General features: G+C 39.1%; 1 protein-coding gene across 7 annotated transcripts in view; it reads right to left on the bottom strand.

Annotated features, from left to right (window-relative positions):
• FZD6 (frizzled class receptor 6) overlaps positions 1 to 12,959 on the bottom strand; it is a 31,343-nt gene extending 18,384 nt beyond the window's left edge. The window contains exons 1-2 of one of the 7 annotated variants that reach the window (XM_033126684.1): positions 12,827 to 12,959; positions 11,259 to 11,565 (exon numbers count right to left, since the gene is read on the bottom strand). In XM_033126684.1, the coding sequence (XP_032982575.1) occupies positions 11,259 to 11,435 (177 nt within the window). In that variant the 5' untranslated portion in view covers positions 11,436 to 11,565; positions 12,827 to 12,959. Of the gene's footprint in view, positions 1 to 11,258; positions 11,591 to 12,539; positions 12,654 to 12,756 lie in introns of those variants that run through there. The other 6 variants (XM_033126683.1, XM_033126686.1, XM_033126685.1 and 3 more) reach the window with 6 other exon arrangements.
• Positions 12,960 to 13,325: the final 366 nt, after the last annotated feature.

Genomic DNA, 13,325 nt, shown 5'->3' with positions numbered 1-13,325 from the left:
AAAAAAGTAAATGTTCGTAATACAACATGTAATCAAAGATATAAAACCTCAATCTATGTGTATCATATTCCAGATGATATATATACTCCTGGAGAGGTAATTTGGGAACAAATAATTTTGGAATAAATAGTACTTTAAATAACGGGTAACCAGCCTATTATTGAATTGATCCCAATCAGTTAAAAACATAAATCGAATGAGCATATTTCCCTAATCTTTCGAAGTAAGAAAATCTTAATAGGAATCCTTTATGATCTTCCACAAAATGTCCTATCATTCTCAGAAACCAAACTTTGAGATGAAAAGAACACGTTTGGCTCGTTGTGGTATTTCTTATGTCCTTAATCTTATACTCAGAATTCTACATATTGTTAAACTAGTATTTAGCATGGTAAGTGCTATGTAAACCCATGAATTGAACAAAAAGTCAAACGTCCTAGCCTCTTCAGTGTGTTCCCTTTCTTTCCCTTAGTGACATGACACCTTCTTCAACTCTCTCAATAACCCAGTGCCTTCATGGTCTCCCTCATGAATTTCTCCTTTTCAAATTTCACTCTCAACGAAGGCTCAGAAACTCACCCACTAACTAACAACAACACAAAAATAATGCTTTTGAGATTTTACCATTCAATAATAACTAAAAGTCTTGTTGATTATAGTTTTAAAGCTCAGAGAAATAAAAGGTGGGCTCTTTTAGCAGGGATAAGGAAGAGGAGGACAATTAAGAAGGCACCTTATATCTCCATTCTGAAAAATAGCCAGAGCCAAACTATGATAAATAGACAATGAGAACCAAAATACATGGAGTATTTAATATAATCCTTTACTGGAAATAATGCCAGCATTGTAGTTCTGGTTCTAGCTCTGCCATTAACTACTGGTGTCACCTTTGGCAGATAATTTCCTGTCTTTGTGTCTCAGAGCATCCATTAGGAAAATGAGAGCAATGAACTATTAAATGATCTCTAAGGACACTTGACGGATCAAAAAATTTATGAAAAAGATAACCAAGACTTGAGTAGCAGAATTGGACACAAATTTTGAAATAACTGTAAGTGCTACAATGAAATTTTCTCCTTCGTAGGTAACTGTCTCGTACTGAGCTCTGGAGTGAACAGTCATCACCTCTGTCTGTCTGGCTGTCCTATTCCAAAGCAGGTGGGATGCTACAGAAGCAACCCATGTAGCATCCCATGGGATGCCACAAAGTAGGAGGGATGCAGGGATACAGTCTGACAACAAACCGGGCACATAACCTCCCTCGGCCATTTGGATGCTCCAGGTATTGTGATTCTTGGGGAAACAGTTGCACAAAAGAACAACAAATAGATTATGTGAGGCAACTGCAGTGGGGTTAATAACGGCCAGTGTGAAACTAACTCTCCAGGGACACTGGCACTGGCATTGGGCATAGACTGATCCTTTGACATGATCTTAGTTGTGTTCTGGTTCTGGACCGGGTTCTTCAGCCTCCCCCCACTGATCTGACAAGCTATCCAAAACCCGTCCATTTTCTGCTTAGTCAAAGTTGGTTTCTATTGTTGGCAACCAGGACTGACTGGTTCAAATTATAGAAAGACTTGGTTGTAAGTGATCTCTGTAAAATAAGAGGAATTCTAGAAATGGTTTTCTGGTCTAACTGGGGCTGATGCCGTGACTACTCCGTCAGTATTTAGAGGGGGAAATCTGGCAGCCCATGGTATATACAGTAGAAAAACGGCGAACTGCATTATCCTAGTAATCATTTAGATTCCCAGTGTCTTAAAATGATGTGCCCAGTAAAGGCAAGGCTGAGTGGCTGCTGCCAGAGAAGCTGAAAATAGTATGAAGAGCATGAAGTATTCAAGGACTACGGGCTGAGGTGAGTGCTTCCAGTGGCACGGTTTGGCTTAGCGAGACTGTGACAAATCTTGGCTTGAGGTGTGGAGTGAAACACAGGATTAAAAGGACTTAATGCTTTAAGAAGTTGAAAACCAAATGCACAGTTTGATCCCGCACGTTGTCAAACTATATCACTTAAATTTGTTTCCCTTTCACATAAGGATCTAGTGATACTGTGATTAAGTGAGCAGCGGGACTCTGAGCTCTGAAATGGGTACACATGACAAGGTTCCGAGTTCTCCTACAGTCCTCTGAACTCAAAGCCCTTGAAGCAGACCCTTTCCCCTTGTCTGCTGAGGCAGACACTCCTGAGAGATTTACTTTGTAAGAAGAAAACAAATAGCTTCATACCCCATCCCCACCACTCTTTAATGTCCCAACTTACAAGTACAGTTCTACCCCAGCATGCCCTGGGTCAAGTCAAAATTGAATCTGCAAAAAGGATTAGACATCACTCTAAGATACTGTCCATTTATGCTGTTTCTGAAGGTGCTTGATTAAGGAGGAAAAGAACACAATTTTAGATGGGGCTAAGTTACACTGATACGGGTATATTAATTCTGGATACAATGTGCTAGCTGCAGAAGCTGGGCTTTTGGTGGTCAGATGATAAACAGACTTTTGACAACGGCTTGGTGGAACTCCCAAATCAACCCACTGTAATTTCCCAAGTCCATGAGTGTATATTTTAGTCGTGTTTAGCAATAGCACAATCACTACACTGACATCCTGCATAAAGGTAGAAGAGTCCAAGCAAAGCCATTAGTGGTCTTTCTTTTTATCATGACAGAAAATCGAGAGTAATATTTCTGACCAGGGGGCTTTCAGAGACTAGTGACACCATCAAAAACATATTCAGGGGTAGTAATTCTTAGCAGCTGCCCATTTTCATTCTCCAGTACAACTGGATAGCTTATTAATAGATTGTCTTATGCAACCTTAATCAAATGGCTAAGTCGCTTTTCCAGATGTGGTCTCTTTACTGTAGCAAATCAGTACAGCCCTAGCACTTCAAATGCAGCTCTAATCTGAACGCTTTTTTCTCCAAAAGCAATTTACTTCCACCTAGCAGGGAGAGCAGCACATCTTACTTACTTGCTTTAGAGCAGTGGCCATCAGAGTGAACCAGCAGCATCAGCATTCCCTGGGAACTTGTTAGAAATGCAAACTCTCCACCCCACCCCAGATTCAGGAATTCTAGGCCGGGATTAGTGATTTGTTTGTGTGTTTTGGGCAATGTCACTTTATTTTTTCAATGTTAGGGGAAACAGTAGTTATACTAGATTGTATGTTTTCACAGCCCTAAAATTTACTTTATACAACTAATTAAACTAAAATTGTCCAAAATAATGACAGTAGAAATTATGGCAGTAAATGCAGAGGTTGAAAAGTCAAAATAAATAAAAAGTAAATTCACCACTGAGGTTTTAATGTATATAGTCTATGTATTTGCTTATGAATACTCTTTATGAACACATACATTTTAAAATAGCTGCTGTTTACTTTTTTTGTAACATCATTGTTTGAATTTTATTGCAAGAAAGAAAAGCTAGAAAAAAAATCCCATTATCAGTCTGTGTTTTAACGAGCTCTTCAGACGACTCTGATGCACACCAAAGGCTGAGAAGCGCTGCCTCAGAAAAACATCAGCTCTTCAGCTCTGTGCCTGAATTTCATTGTCGGGCTCTAACCATATCACGGTCGGACAGGACATCATACTGGCCCATCATACTTAGGACAAAAAGCTGATGAGACCATAGACATGTGACACTCAGGAGATTAACCCTACATAAATAAAAGGGACCTTGGTTTTGCTAATACTTCCTGGTACAGACTGGACACAACTATGGGACATGTAGAGTAATCAACACAAGCTACTCTCACGAACGGGGTGTTACCTAATTCACCTACTCCTGACATCAAGTGTACTCAAAAAGCATTCCATCTTCAAGTGGCCTGAGCAGAATTAAAGACATGGGAAAGTAGTGTGAGCATATTACTCACACTCTCAGAATGCCTATTTCTGCCATACTACCTACCACCTTTTCCTTAAAACACACCAGCTAGCTCCCCCATGCTATAATGACATGATAATGAAAGGAATCATAATATGGACCCGGGGTTGGTGACACTGTAAGATCCTGAAGAGAAAGTCTGCGTTAGAATTCTAACAGAAAGTGATCAAAAGAAGAAAGATATTTGATGTTTTAAAAAATACATATAAAGCGAAGCCTAAGCAGCGTGGTCCTGCATCAGTATCTTGGCTGTGCTTTGCCCCTTTAGTATAAAGACACAAGATATATATAAACATTTGTCACTTTTCTGCAGCATGAATCAGAATCCCACTGGTACATGGAAGCAAGCCACTGTCACCAGTGAACAAGGCCAAGTGACTGCAAAGCATCTGATTTTCACCTCAAGATTTGTGTTTTCTACTCATGGTGCCATACTCAGTAATGCTCAAGAAGTAATAAAAGCTTTATTTCTTACTTTATAACGGCATCAAAAAGAATGCCAACTTCTAGTAATGGTAAAGAAAAGAGAGAGTGAAGAAAAAAGTAATGGGCCTCAGCCAGACCACAGACTCATTCAAGACCTAAAGGGGTCCTTAAAGTTTACAATTCACAAAACAAATACTGTCAACTGGTTACAAGGGTCTGGAGTAAATTCTTTGAAAATATTAATGGACTACTGTATATAATAAAGTGGTAAAAACTCTGCCACTTATTTTCATGAATGTGACTAATCTTAGGCAAGTCAGCGTCTTTAAAAAATGCAAAGCAGAGCCTGGAATACAAGAGAAGAATAAAAAACAAAAATTTGCATTATTTCCATAATGGAAAACTTGCTATTTCCGAAATATTTCTTAGCATTACAAATTTTTAATTATTTTTCCAAAACAGCTTTCCTTTGGAAATTAGACAAATACACCCAGTAATTGGTTGACACTACAAAAAAAAAAAAATCTCTCCGGTGATGTGTCAATTAATTTTTTAATTTAGAACTTGTAACTTGAAAAACTGCAATTCTGGGGAAGCTACACATTCAGGCACACATTCAATAACATTAATGAATGAATACATGACAAATATCCACACCAGAGTATAAGGCTTCATTATCTACATGCCACATTCTCAAGGAAAGGAAATAATCACAACACAACAGTCTTCCCATGGTCTGAAAGAACTACATCCTTTGGTGGACAGGCTCTCCTGAGGGCACAACTAATAATATCCTAGACTGCGGGACAGAGGGAATGGCTCTGTGGGAACCTGTGCCTATCAGCAGAGCTTCCCTGAAGAAATACTGTCCTCTGTTCACGCACAGGTCTAACCCTGATTCTGCAGACTTAGAAACAGTCTAGTTATCTTCCCTACTGCCAAAATACAACATCACAAAGCAAAGTAAACTTGTGGTTTCTACATTTTAAACACAATAGTAGCCACTACACACAACTGAGTTGGAACACTTTTCAATGTCTACTTCATTTCAAATGACTCACTAGCTTACTTTCAGAATGGTTACAGCTATTTTCAGAAAGCCTTCCCTGAAAAATAAAGAGGTTAGTCACACTAAACATTTCCTTGCCGGTGTATGGGGGGTATAAGAGTAGAGAATTAAGGAGGAAATAAAGGGGTCTAAAAGCAGGAAAATGAAAATGTTTAAAAACCACTGCCCACGACAAATAAAGTTTTTCTTAGAAGTTTGTTTATAGAGTTTTTCTCCATCTCTTTATTTTTAATTGAATAGAGACTTTTAGTAGTGCATATTAACAGGTGGAAAGGAAAGGGTTTTTGTGTTGTTTTGGCTTACTTCCCTTTAGACTGTTCAAAAGTGGAACGACCACATGCTGTTCCAAACACAATACATGACTTTGCTTTTGCCTAGGCCTCAATGAAGGCAATTCAAAAAGAAAAATAAATATTCCTGTTTCCATTTTCCCTAGATCAGTCTCAGCTCTTTTTTGGATGAAATCAGTCTCTCAAGGGACATCAACCTAACAATTTGAGAAACAATGCTCTAGATATGAAACAAAAAGGGACACAATGGAAAACCAGCAGCCATTTGTTTTTCCACTGGGGAGAATTAGACTGTACAACATCCTTTCATTATGAAGCCAAGTTACTATTCAGAACTGTAAATTAACTCTTTGTAATACAAATGACTTCAGCTTCAGATAATAAAATAAGGAAAAAACTGAAATCCTTGATTTCAAGCAATCTGAAACAAAACTAAAGAACTAGGATATCCCAATCAGATCCTTTTGGTTTGTGATAAATTTGACTTAAAAAAATTTATGTGTAAAGTAAATAACACATAACTCAGCTAACATATTAATAAGAATGTTTATTTTTATGTGTTATACATGTGTAATCCTTAATGACACTTCTAAGTACTTTAAACCAGGGCTCAGCTAACTATAGCCTGTGGGCCAAAAAACAGCCCACTGCCTGTTTTTGTAAATAAAGTTTTACTGAAACACATCTACACTCATTTCTTTACATATTGTCTAGCCGATTTTGTTGCAACTGCAGAGGTGAGTAGCTGTGACAGAGACTGCATAGTTTGCAAAGCCAAAATATTTATTATTAACATTTGGCCCTTTACAGAAAGTTTGAATTCTTTGCTCTAAACCAGTAGTGGGTCTCAGACGTTAACATCATAAGAAACAGCTGCACAGCTTGTTAAAATACAGTGTCTTGGGCTCTGTCTTCACAGGTCATGGCATGATACAGTAGGTTGGGATGGATGGAGTCCATGAACTTGCACTTCTAACAAGCTCAAAAGCCGCTGGTCTATGAACTAAACTTTGAAAATCACTGCTCTAAACCATTTCATATAATCACAAATCAGCAATGACCACAAATGTTATAAATTCTATAAAACAGGATAGACATCACACAAAATGAAAAGTAAGGCATAAAAGAGGACTGAGAAAGATCTCCTGACTTACATGGAAGTTTTAGTGGCTAAGAAAGCACAACTGGTTGCCATAATCATCAGAACATTCCTGAGCCCCTCATCCTAACATTAATTCATAGTGAACACCGAAAATTCAACAGGGACCAGCAGGAACCAAAGGCACTTGGGTTGGAGATGTAAAGTCCAATCTGATCTTTAGAGAAACTATAAAACACTTTTTTAAAAAAGTAAAAGCCAAGGTACATGCAGTTAATAACTTAGTACTTGCTGGACTATAAGCTTACATACTAAAGTACAACGTTTGGAAAAAAATCTGACACAGTTTATATTACAATGGTCCAATCTAAAGATGATTCCTTCACTCCATATAAATAAATACAAATGGTTAAAATTCAAATTCTTTAAATAAATTCTAACAAACGTTATCAAGCTAATATGAGAAAGAACACAGAGGATGTCCACTGACAAATTTTATTAGAACTAAGTTCAGGCAGAAAGAAAGCAGATGATATGTAAACCACCTAAAAATATTAGAATGTCTTTTACTTGGACACTGCAGAACATAGAAATAGAAGGTAAAGATTTAGGGGAGAAATTCTCTTTGCTGATTTATTAGGACCGGAAACACCACCTTTTTCTTATTCAGCCTTTACTGAGCACCTGCCATGCGCAGAGGCACTGCAATGAGCACTGGGGATGGAAGTAAACATGACCCCTACGCTCAACAAACTTGCAATCCAGTGTCAGAGACAGGTAAATAATTGCAGTACAGTAAAATAAGGGTAAGAACAGTCATATGTAGTAAGTACTATCACAGTGTAAAGATTGAGCTGATTAAATAAGCTTGGGACAAAGTGAAAACAAGCTTCACTAAGCAAAGAATTATTACTTTAATTGAGACCTGAAGAAACTGAGCAGGTGAAGGATGGGTCAAGAGCCCAGGAGGCAGTGGATACAATACTATGCGCAAAGGTACAGCAGTGAGCGAGTAACATGGATTGAGTTCTATAAATAGGTTGGTTTGGGTGAAGCAGTGTTTGGAAGGGACAAGATGGGACGCTGGACAGGAAGGCAGGGTCCCACAAGAAGAGCCTTGGGTGCCACACTAGAGTCAGGTCTTTATTTTTCCAGCTTTAGGGAAATAGTGAAGAATTTAACTGCAAAGTGGACTGCGTGGATTTGCATTTTAACAAAATCATTTGGTACCACAGAGAGGAGCAACTGAAGGCTAAAGATTTCATTTTTCATCTAAAAATTCTGGTGAGACTGTATTCAAGGTACAGATGAGAGGGGGAAGAGGTAGAGATGAATAAAGGTTAAAAGAACCAATCTTCAAGTTTAATTTTTATTTAAATGAAGTTTGCAATAAAGTAGCCAGGACTAAATTAACACATCACATTCTGAATCTTAAGAAATAATTTTTTTATCCCATAGGTTAAGGGTAAAAATAAAAATTAAAGATGACATTATGGTCCATGTTGGCAGAAAAGACTGTCAGACCCTGAACAAATCATAACTTCTTTGGGCTTCAGTTTCTTCACCTATATAATGACGGATTCAGGCTTTCTTAACCTGGACTACAAATACAAGTATATTTCAATACAATGGGTTTCCTTTGTAATCCTACTCATTTTATTAAAATTTTAAAATATTCTCTTATTCTGAGAACGGGTCAATGGCACAAAAAAGATGAAGAAGCTCTGCATGATATTTAGGGTCACTTATAACTCTAAAATAATAGGATTTTGGACATTCAGTACAGGAACTAAAAGAGAATACCACCGGCTAACGACAAATAAAGGTGGGGCAAGAGGAAAAGCACAAAACCATGGACCAAAAAAATCATATATTGGAATTTAAAGTCTGACTCAGGTTGATATTTTGCCTTTCCATTTCCCTTTCTTCTTGGAGACTTCAGTTAATATTGCTATTAAACGACTGCTTCATGGCTTTCTTCTTTTATATCCTTAAATCTACTGAAGTATGATTTATAGAATAAATCTTAATAGCAAAGTCTAAGAAAGTTTAGTGTACAAGGAAGGTTATATAACAAAGATGTATCTTCAAATAAATAAGAACAAAAATGCCTTTTTGATAATGTCCAGACACAAAATTACCTGGGAAAGAGCAAGGTAAATAAAAAACTTTTTTTCAGCCAGAAACAATTGGTTTAAAAAAAACAAACAAACATGTATAGAACAAATATTAGTTCTATCATCCTACAATTATATGCATTTAATAGCAGGATGCATCTCTCCCCTAGGAGCTCTAAATGATCTATATGTATAAAGTTGATGCTAGCATTCAAACTTAAAACGTATGCAGCCACTACACAGAAAGGGAACCAGATTTTTAAAAAAAACCACAATTTTAAGAATTCTACGAGTTATGAAACATGTATTAGCATCAGAGAAAATGTGAATAAATTATATAATTATTCCTTGAAGGTATCCCCACCACATACTTTATTTTAATCAGAGTAAACTATCAAGATGGTTCTGATTAATCAATGAAAAGTCTCACTGGATCACTTGTTCAGTGTTCAAAATTACATCTTGCACCGTTTTGAAAATCCACTGAAAGATTACAATAATATAATTTATAATACCCTTTTAAAATACATCAACTTAGTATTTAAAAACCCTCCTATTTGTTCAACATCACTAATCATCAGAGAAATGCAAATAAAAACCACAATGAGATATCACCTCACCCTAGTCAGAATGGCTATCATCAACAAGACAAATAGTAACAAGTGTTGGAGAGGCTGTGGAGAAAAAGGAATCCTCATACACTGTTGGTGGGAATGCAGACTGGTACAGCTGCAATGGAAGGAAGTGTGGCGGTTCCTCAAAAAATTAAGAACAGAATTACCATATGACCCAGCAATCCCTCTCCTTGGTATCTACCCAAAAAATCTGAAAACATTTATCCGTAAAGATATATGTGCTCCAATGTTCACTGCAGCTTTACTTATGGTGGCCAAAACATGGAAACAACCAAAGTGTCCTTAGACAGATGATTAGATAAAGAAGATGCTGTATATATACACAATGGAATACGATTTTGCCATAAGAAAAGATGAAACAGTGCCATTTGAGACAACCTGGGTAGATCCTGAGATTATCATGCTAAGCGAAATAAGTCAGACAGAAAAAGTCAAGAACCCTATGACTTCACTCATGTGGGGTATAAAACTGAAACCAACAAATGAACAAGACAAACAAACAAACAAAAAATCATAGACACAGACAACAGTTTAGTGGTTACCAGAGGGTAAGGAATGGGGGTGGTGGTAGAAGAGGGTAAAGTGGGTCAAATATAGGGTGATGGAAGGAGAACTGACTCTGGGTGGTAAACACACAATGTGATATATAGATAATATATTACGGAATTGTACACTTGAAACCTACATAATTTTACTAACCATTGTCACCCCAATAAACTTTAATTTAAAAAAAAACAGAAGAAGAAAAAAAAAGAAGAGCCCTTCTATTTTAGACATGAGTATACTACAATAAGGTAGTCCGACAACTATCCAACAAAACAATGGAAGACTTTTGAAGCTGCAAAATCAAGTCCAGTCAGTTTTTAAAAGTAGTGTCTGTATTAAAATTATAGGGGTTTCATCTCTTAGCAACAATCTGAGGGAAAAAGAGGCCTTTACCATCGTTGGACAGTTTTTCTGGAGAAAAACGACAAGAACATTTGTCTTCTTTCCTTTAAGATACTTATCAACTCAATAGATATATACGAGAGGGCAGGTCCCTACCTCTGTCGGTAACTCTTTCTTCCCACAGCTCCCTAGAAATCTGCAGATCTCTAAAGCAGAGGCAGGTAACTGAGGCACCTAAGGCAATCTTTAGCGTCACTCTGCTCCTACCCCGACACGTGGTTTCTTTTAACAAATATCTTACAAAGAATATTGAAGTGCTTTAAAAAGTCACTTTTTAGCGAAACACCATCTACAGCCCCCAAATCTTTCAATAATTGATGTGCTTCAGAAAACTGTGCCAAGCGAACATTACAACTACTTACGAAAATATATGTAGCCCAGGCAATATAGACTGCATATTTAGTGAATTAGGAAAAATCCAGAATTCACATTGGAGGAACTACTGTAATTGATTCAGGAAAGCAAAATATTTGCTAGGTGCAAGGTATTTCTAAATCATTTATTACGACATTTCATATAAAATGTACCCTATCTTAAGTAAATACACTAAACAGGACCACAAATATATACAAACACAAGTTAAAAGGGAGATTTAATTTTCAAAAGGATTGTGCTCGCTTCGGCAGCACATATACTAATTTTCAAAAGGATTTATTCCAAATATGACTTGTACATAACTGAAAGAATCCTTTACTGTCTTAAAAAAAAGTCACATTTATAGTTTATTCCAGAACAGAGCATAAACTATTTTGCTATAATGGTATGAAGAGCTACTCACCTCCATTTCTACAGCAGCAGTACTCTGGTCATAATGACCCATCAGATTAGGGAAAAATGTCATGTTGTAGGCCATTTTCATACATCTGGGAACAATAATTGGTTCACACGTGAAAAGACTGTGCCCTCTTATGAGGGGTAGAAAAACACATGTCCACAAAAATGTAAACATTTCCATTTTCTTCAAATTCCTGCTTTTACCACATGGCTTGGATTAATCGCTCTTTTCATTCTCAGATTTCCATCCAAAGATAAAATGTTCAAATTCCTCATTTCATTATTTTACCATTTTGAAAGAAGTTCTTTTCCTAAAAATGAGTTCCACATCAATTACTGTAAAAACAATCAAGAGGGTGTATGAGCAATATTTGTTATAAACTCAAAGGTGGACATCCAAGTGCAGAGTTAAGATTTTCACTGTAGGTAACTAACATTGGCAAAACGATGGAAAATTCCACCTTTGGGAGATACTCTTCCACCTGCCTTGGCCCAGACTGTATCATTTTCATTTGTGAGAAAGTCTCATCTGTAGGGAACCGATGATAGGTTTGTACTGTGTACTGAACACAGAGTAAAAAGGGGGTAGGGAGGGAATTGAACGAGTGGATGGAGAAAAAAGTAAAGCAGAATAAGTTAAAAAGGATTTAATAAGTTAAAGGACTGAGTAAGTTAAAAACAATTGAATAAGTTAAAAAGGCATTGAACGAGCGAAATGGAGAAAAAAGTAATGCAGAATAAGTTAAAAAGGATTTAATAAGTTAAGGATTGAATAAGTTAAAAAGGATTGAATGTTAAAAAGGCATTGAACGAGCGAGATGGAGAAAAAGTAACGCAGAATAAGTTTAAAAGGATTAATAGAACCGTAAAATCTAGTGCCCCTGTTGGATCTTATTATGTACAAGAAAACTGAGTCCCAGGGAAATTCTTTAAGACCTAATGTGTTCTTAAATATTTTCAAGACACTCTAGAGCCAGGTTTTGTGGCAGTCTTCTAGGGATCTACTACTTTTGTTTTTCTTAAGGGGGACTTGCAGGAGGACCGAAACTAGTTTTCACAGGGGCTTGGGGGATTAGTAATTCCACCGAAAGGGAAAATAAGCAGGTCTGTCCCGGGACGGCGACCGAGTCTCTGTGGGAGGCAGGCTGTGGGATCAGAGTCGCGAATGACCGCACCCCTCACCCCCCAAACACAGACCCGTGCCCAGGCTTCCAGCGCCGGGCGCGGTACCTCGTCCCACACCGGGCACCTGTCCGGTCTAGAACCATGCAGCAGCTTCCCTTACCCCGAGGGGACCTGGCATCGCCTTTCAGAAACTAGCCCCAACTTTGGCTGAAACTTCGGCGGAAGCGCGCGGTCCCGCCGCTGCTTTCTCGGCACCTGCGGCTCCAAGCGCGAGCTCCCAGCCCGCCCCGCACCCCGTGAGGCCCGCCCGGATCGCCCCGGGACCCGCCCGGCCGCAGGCGCGGCCGCCCGCCCAGTCGGGGCCTGAGGAGCCTCACCTCGGGCGGCGGGTCGAAGGCAGCTCTCCCTCCCTCCCCGTTCCCTTCCTGCCCACCATACCCCCGCGACCTGAGACCGCTCCGGGGGTGTCGGGGACGCCCGCTGCCTGGGTAGCCGCACGGAGAGCGAGAGCTGAGCGATCCCGCGAGAATGCGCCTCCAGTTCCCGCGGGCAGGTCCGGGCGCGTGGCGGCGGCGGCGGCGCCGGGCCTGGCCCTCCGCCCGAGCTCCGCCCGCGCTGCGCCGGCTGGGTCTGGCCCGGGGAGAGTCCCGGCGGGGCGGGGGTGCACGGTGTCGGCCTCCCGGGGGTACGGCAGAGGGGCCGGGAAGTCCCCTGCACCTTGCCGTCTGTTATAGTAGCAGAAGCGCAGGACCGTGTCCTATTTCGCTGTCCTATCGAGAGGGGTTCAGCCTAGAAAGATTTTTTGGAAGCTCTTGGTGATCACCCCGATAAAGTTTCCTTGAAAAGAACTCACTTCATTTTGGATTTCAAGAGCCAAGAATTTTAAACGAGGCGAATTTGCCCTTTAAAGTAAATTGCCTAAGTGACTTTAGTTGGAAACTGAGTC

Source organism: Rhinolophus ferrumequinum, chromosome 14 (assembly GCF_004115265.2).
Source record: "Rhinolophus ferrumequinum isolate MPI-CBG mRhiFer1 chromosome 14, mRhiFer1_v1.p, whole genome shotgun sequence".
In the NCBI taxonomy this organism is placed as follows: domain Eukaryota; kingdom Metazoa; phylum Chordata; class Mammalia; order Chiroptera; family Rhinolophidae; genus Rhinolophus; species Rhinolophus ferrumequinum.
This window is presented reverse-complemented; position numbering and strand designations above follow the sequence as displayed.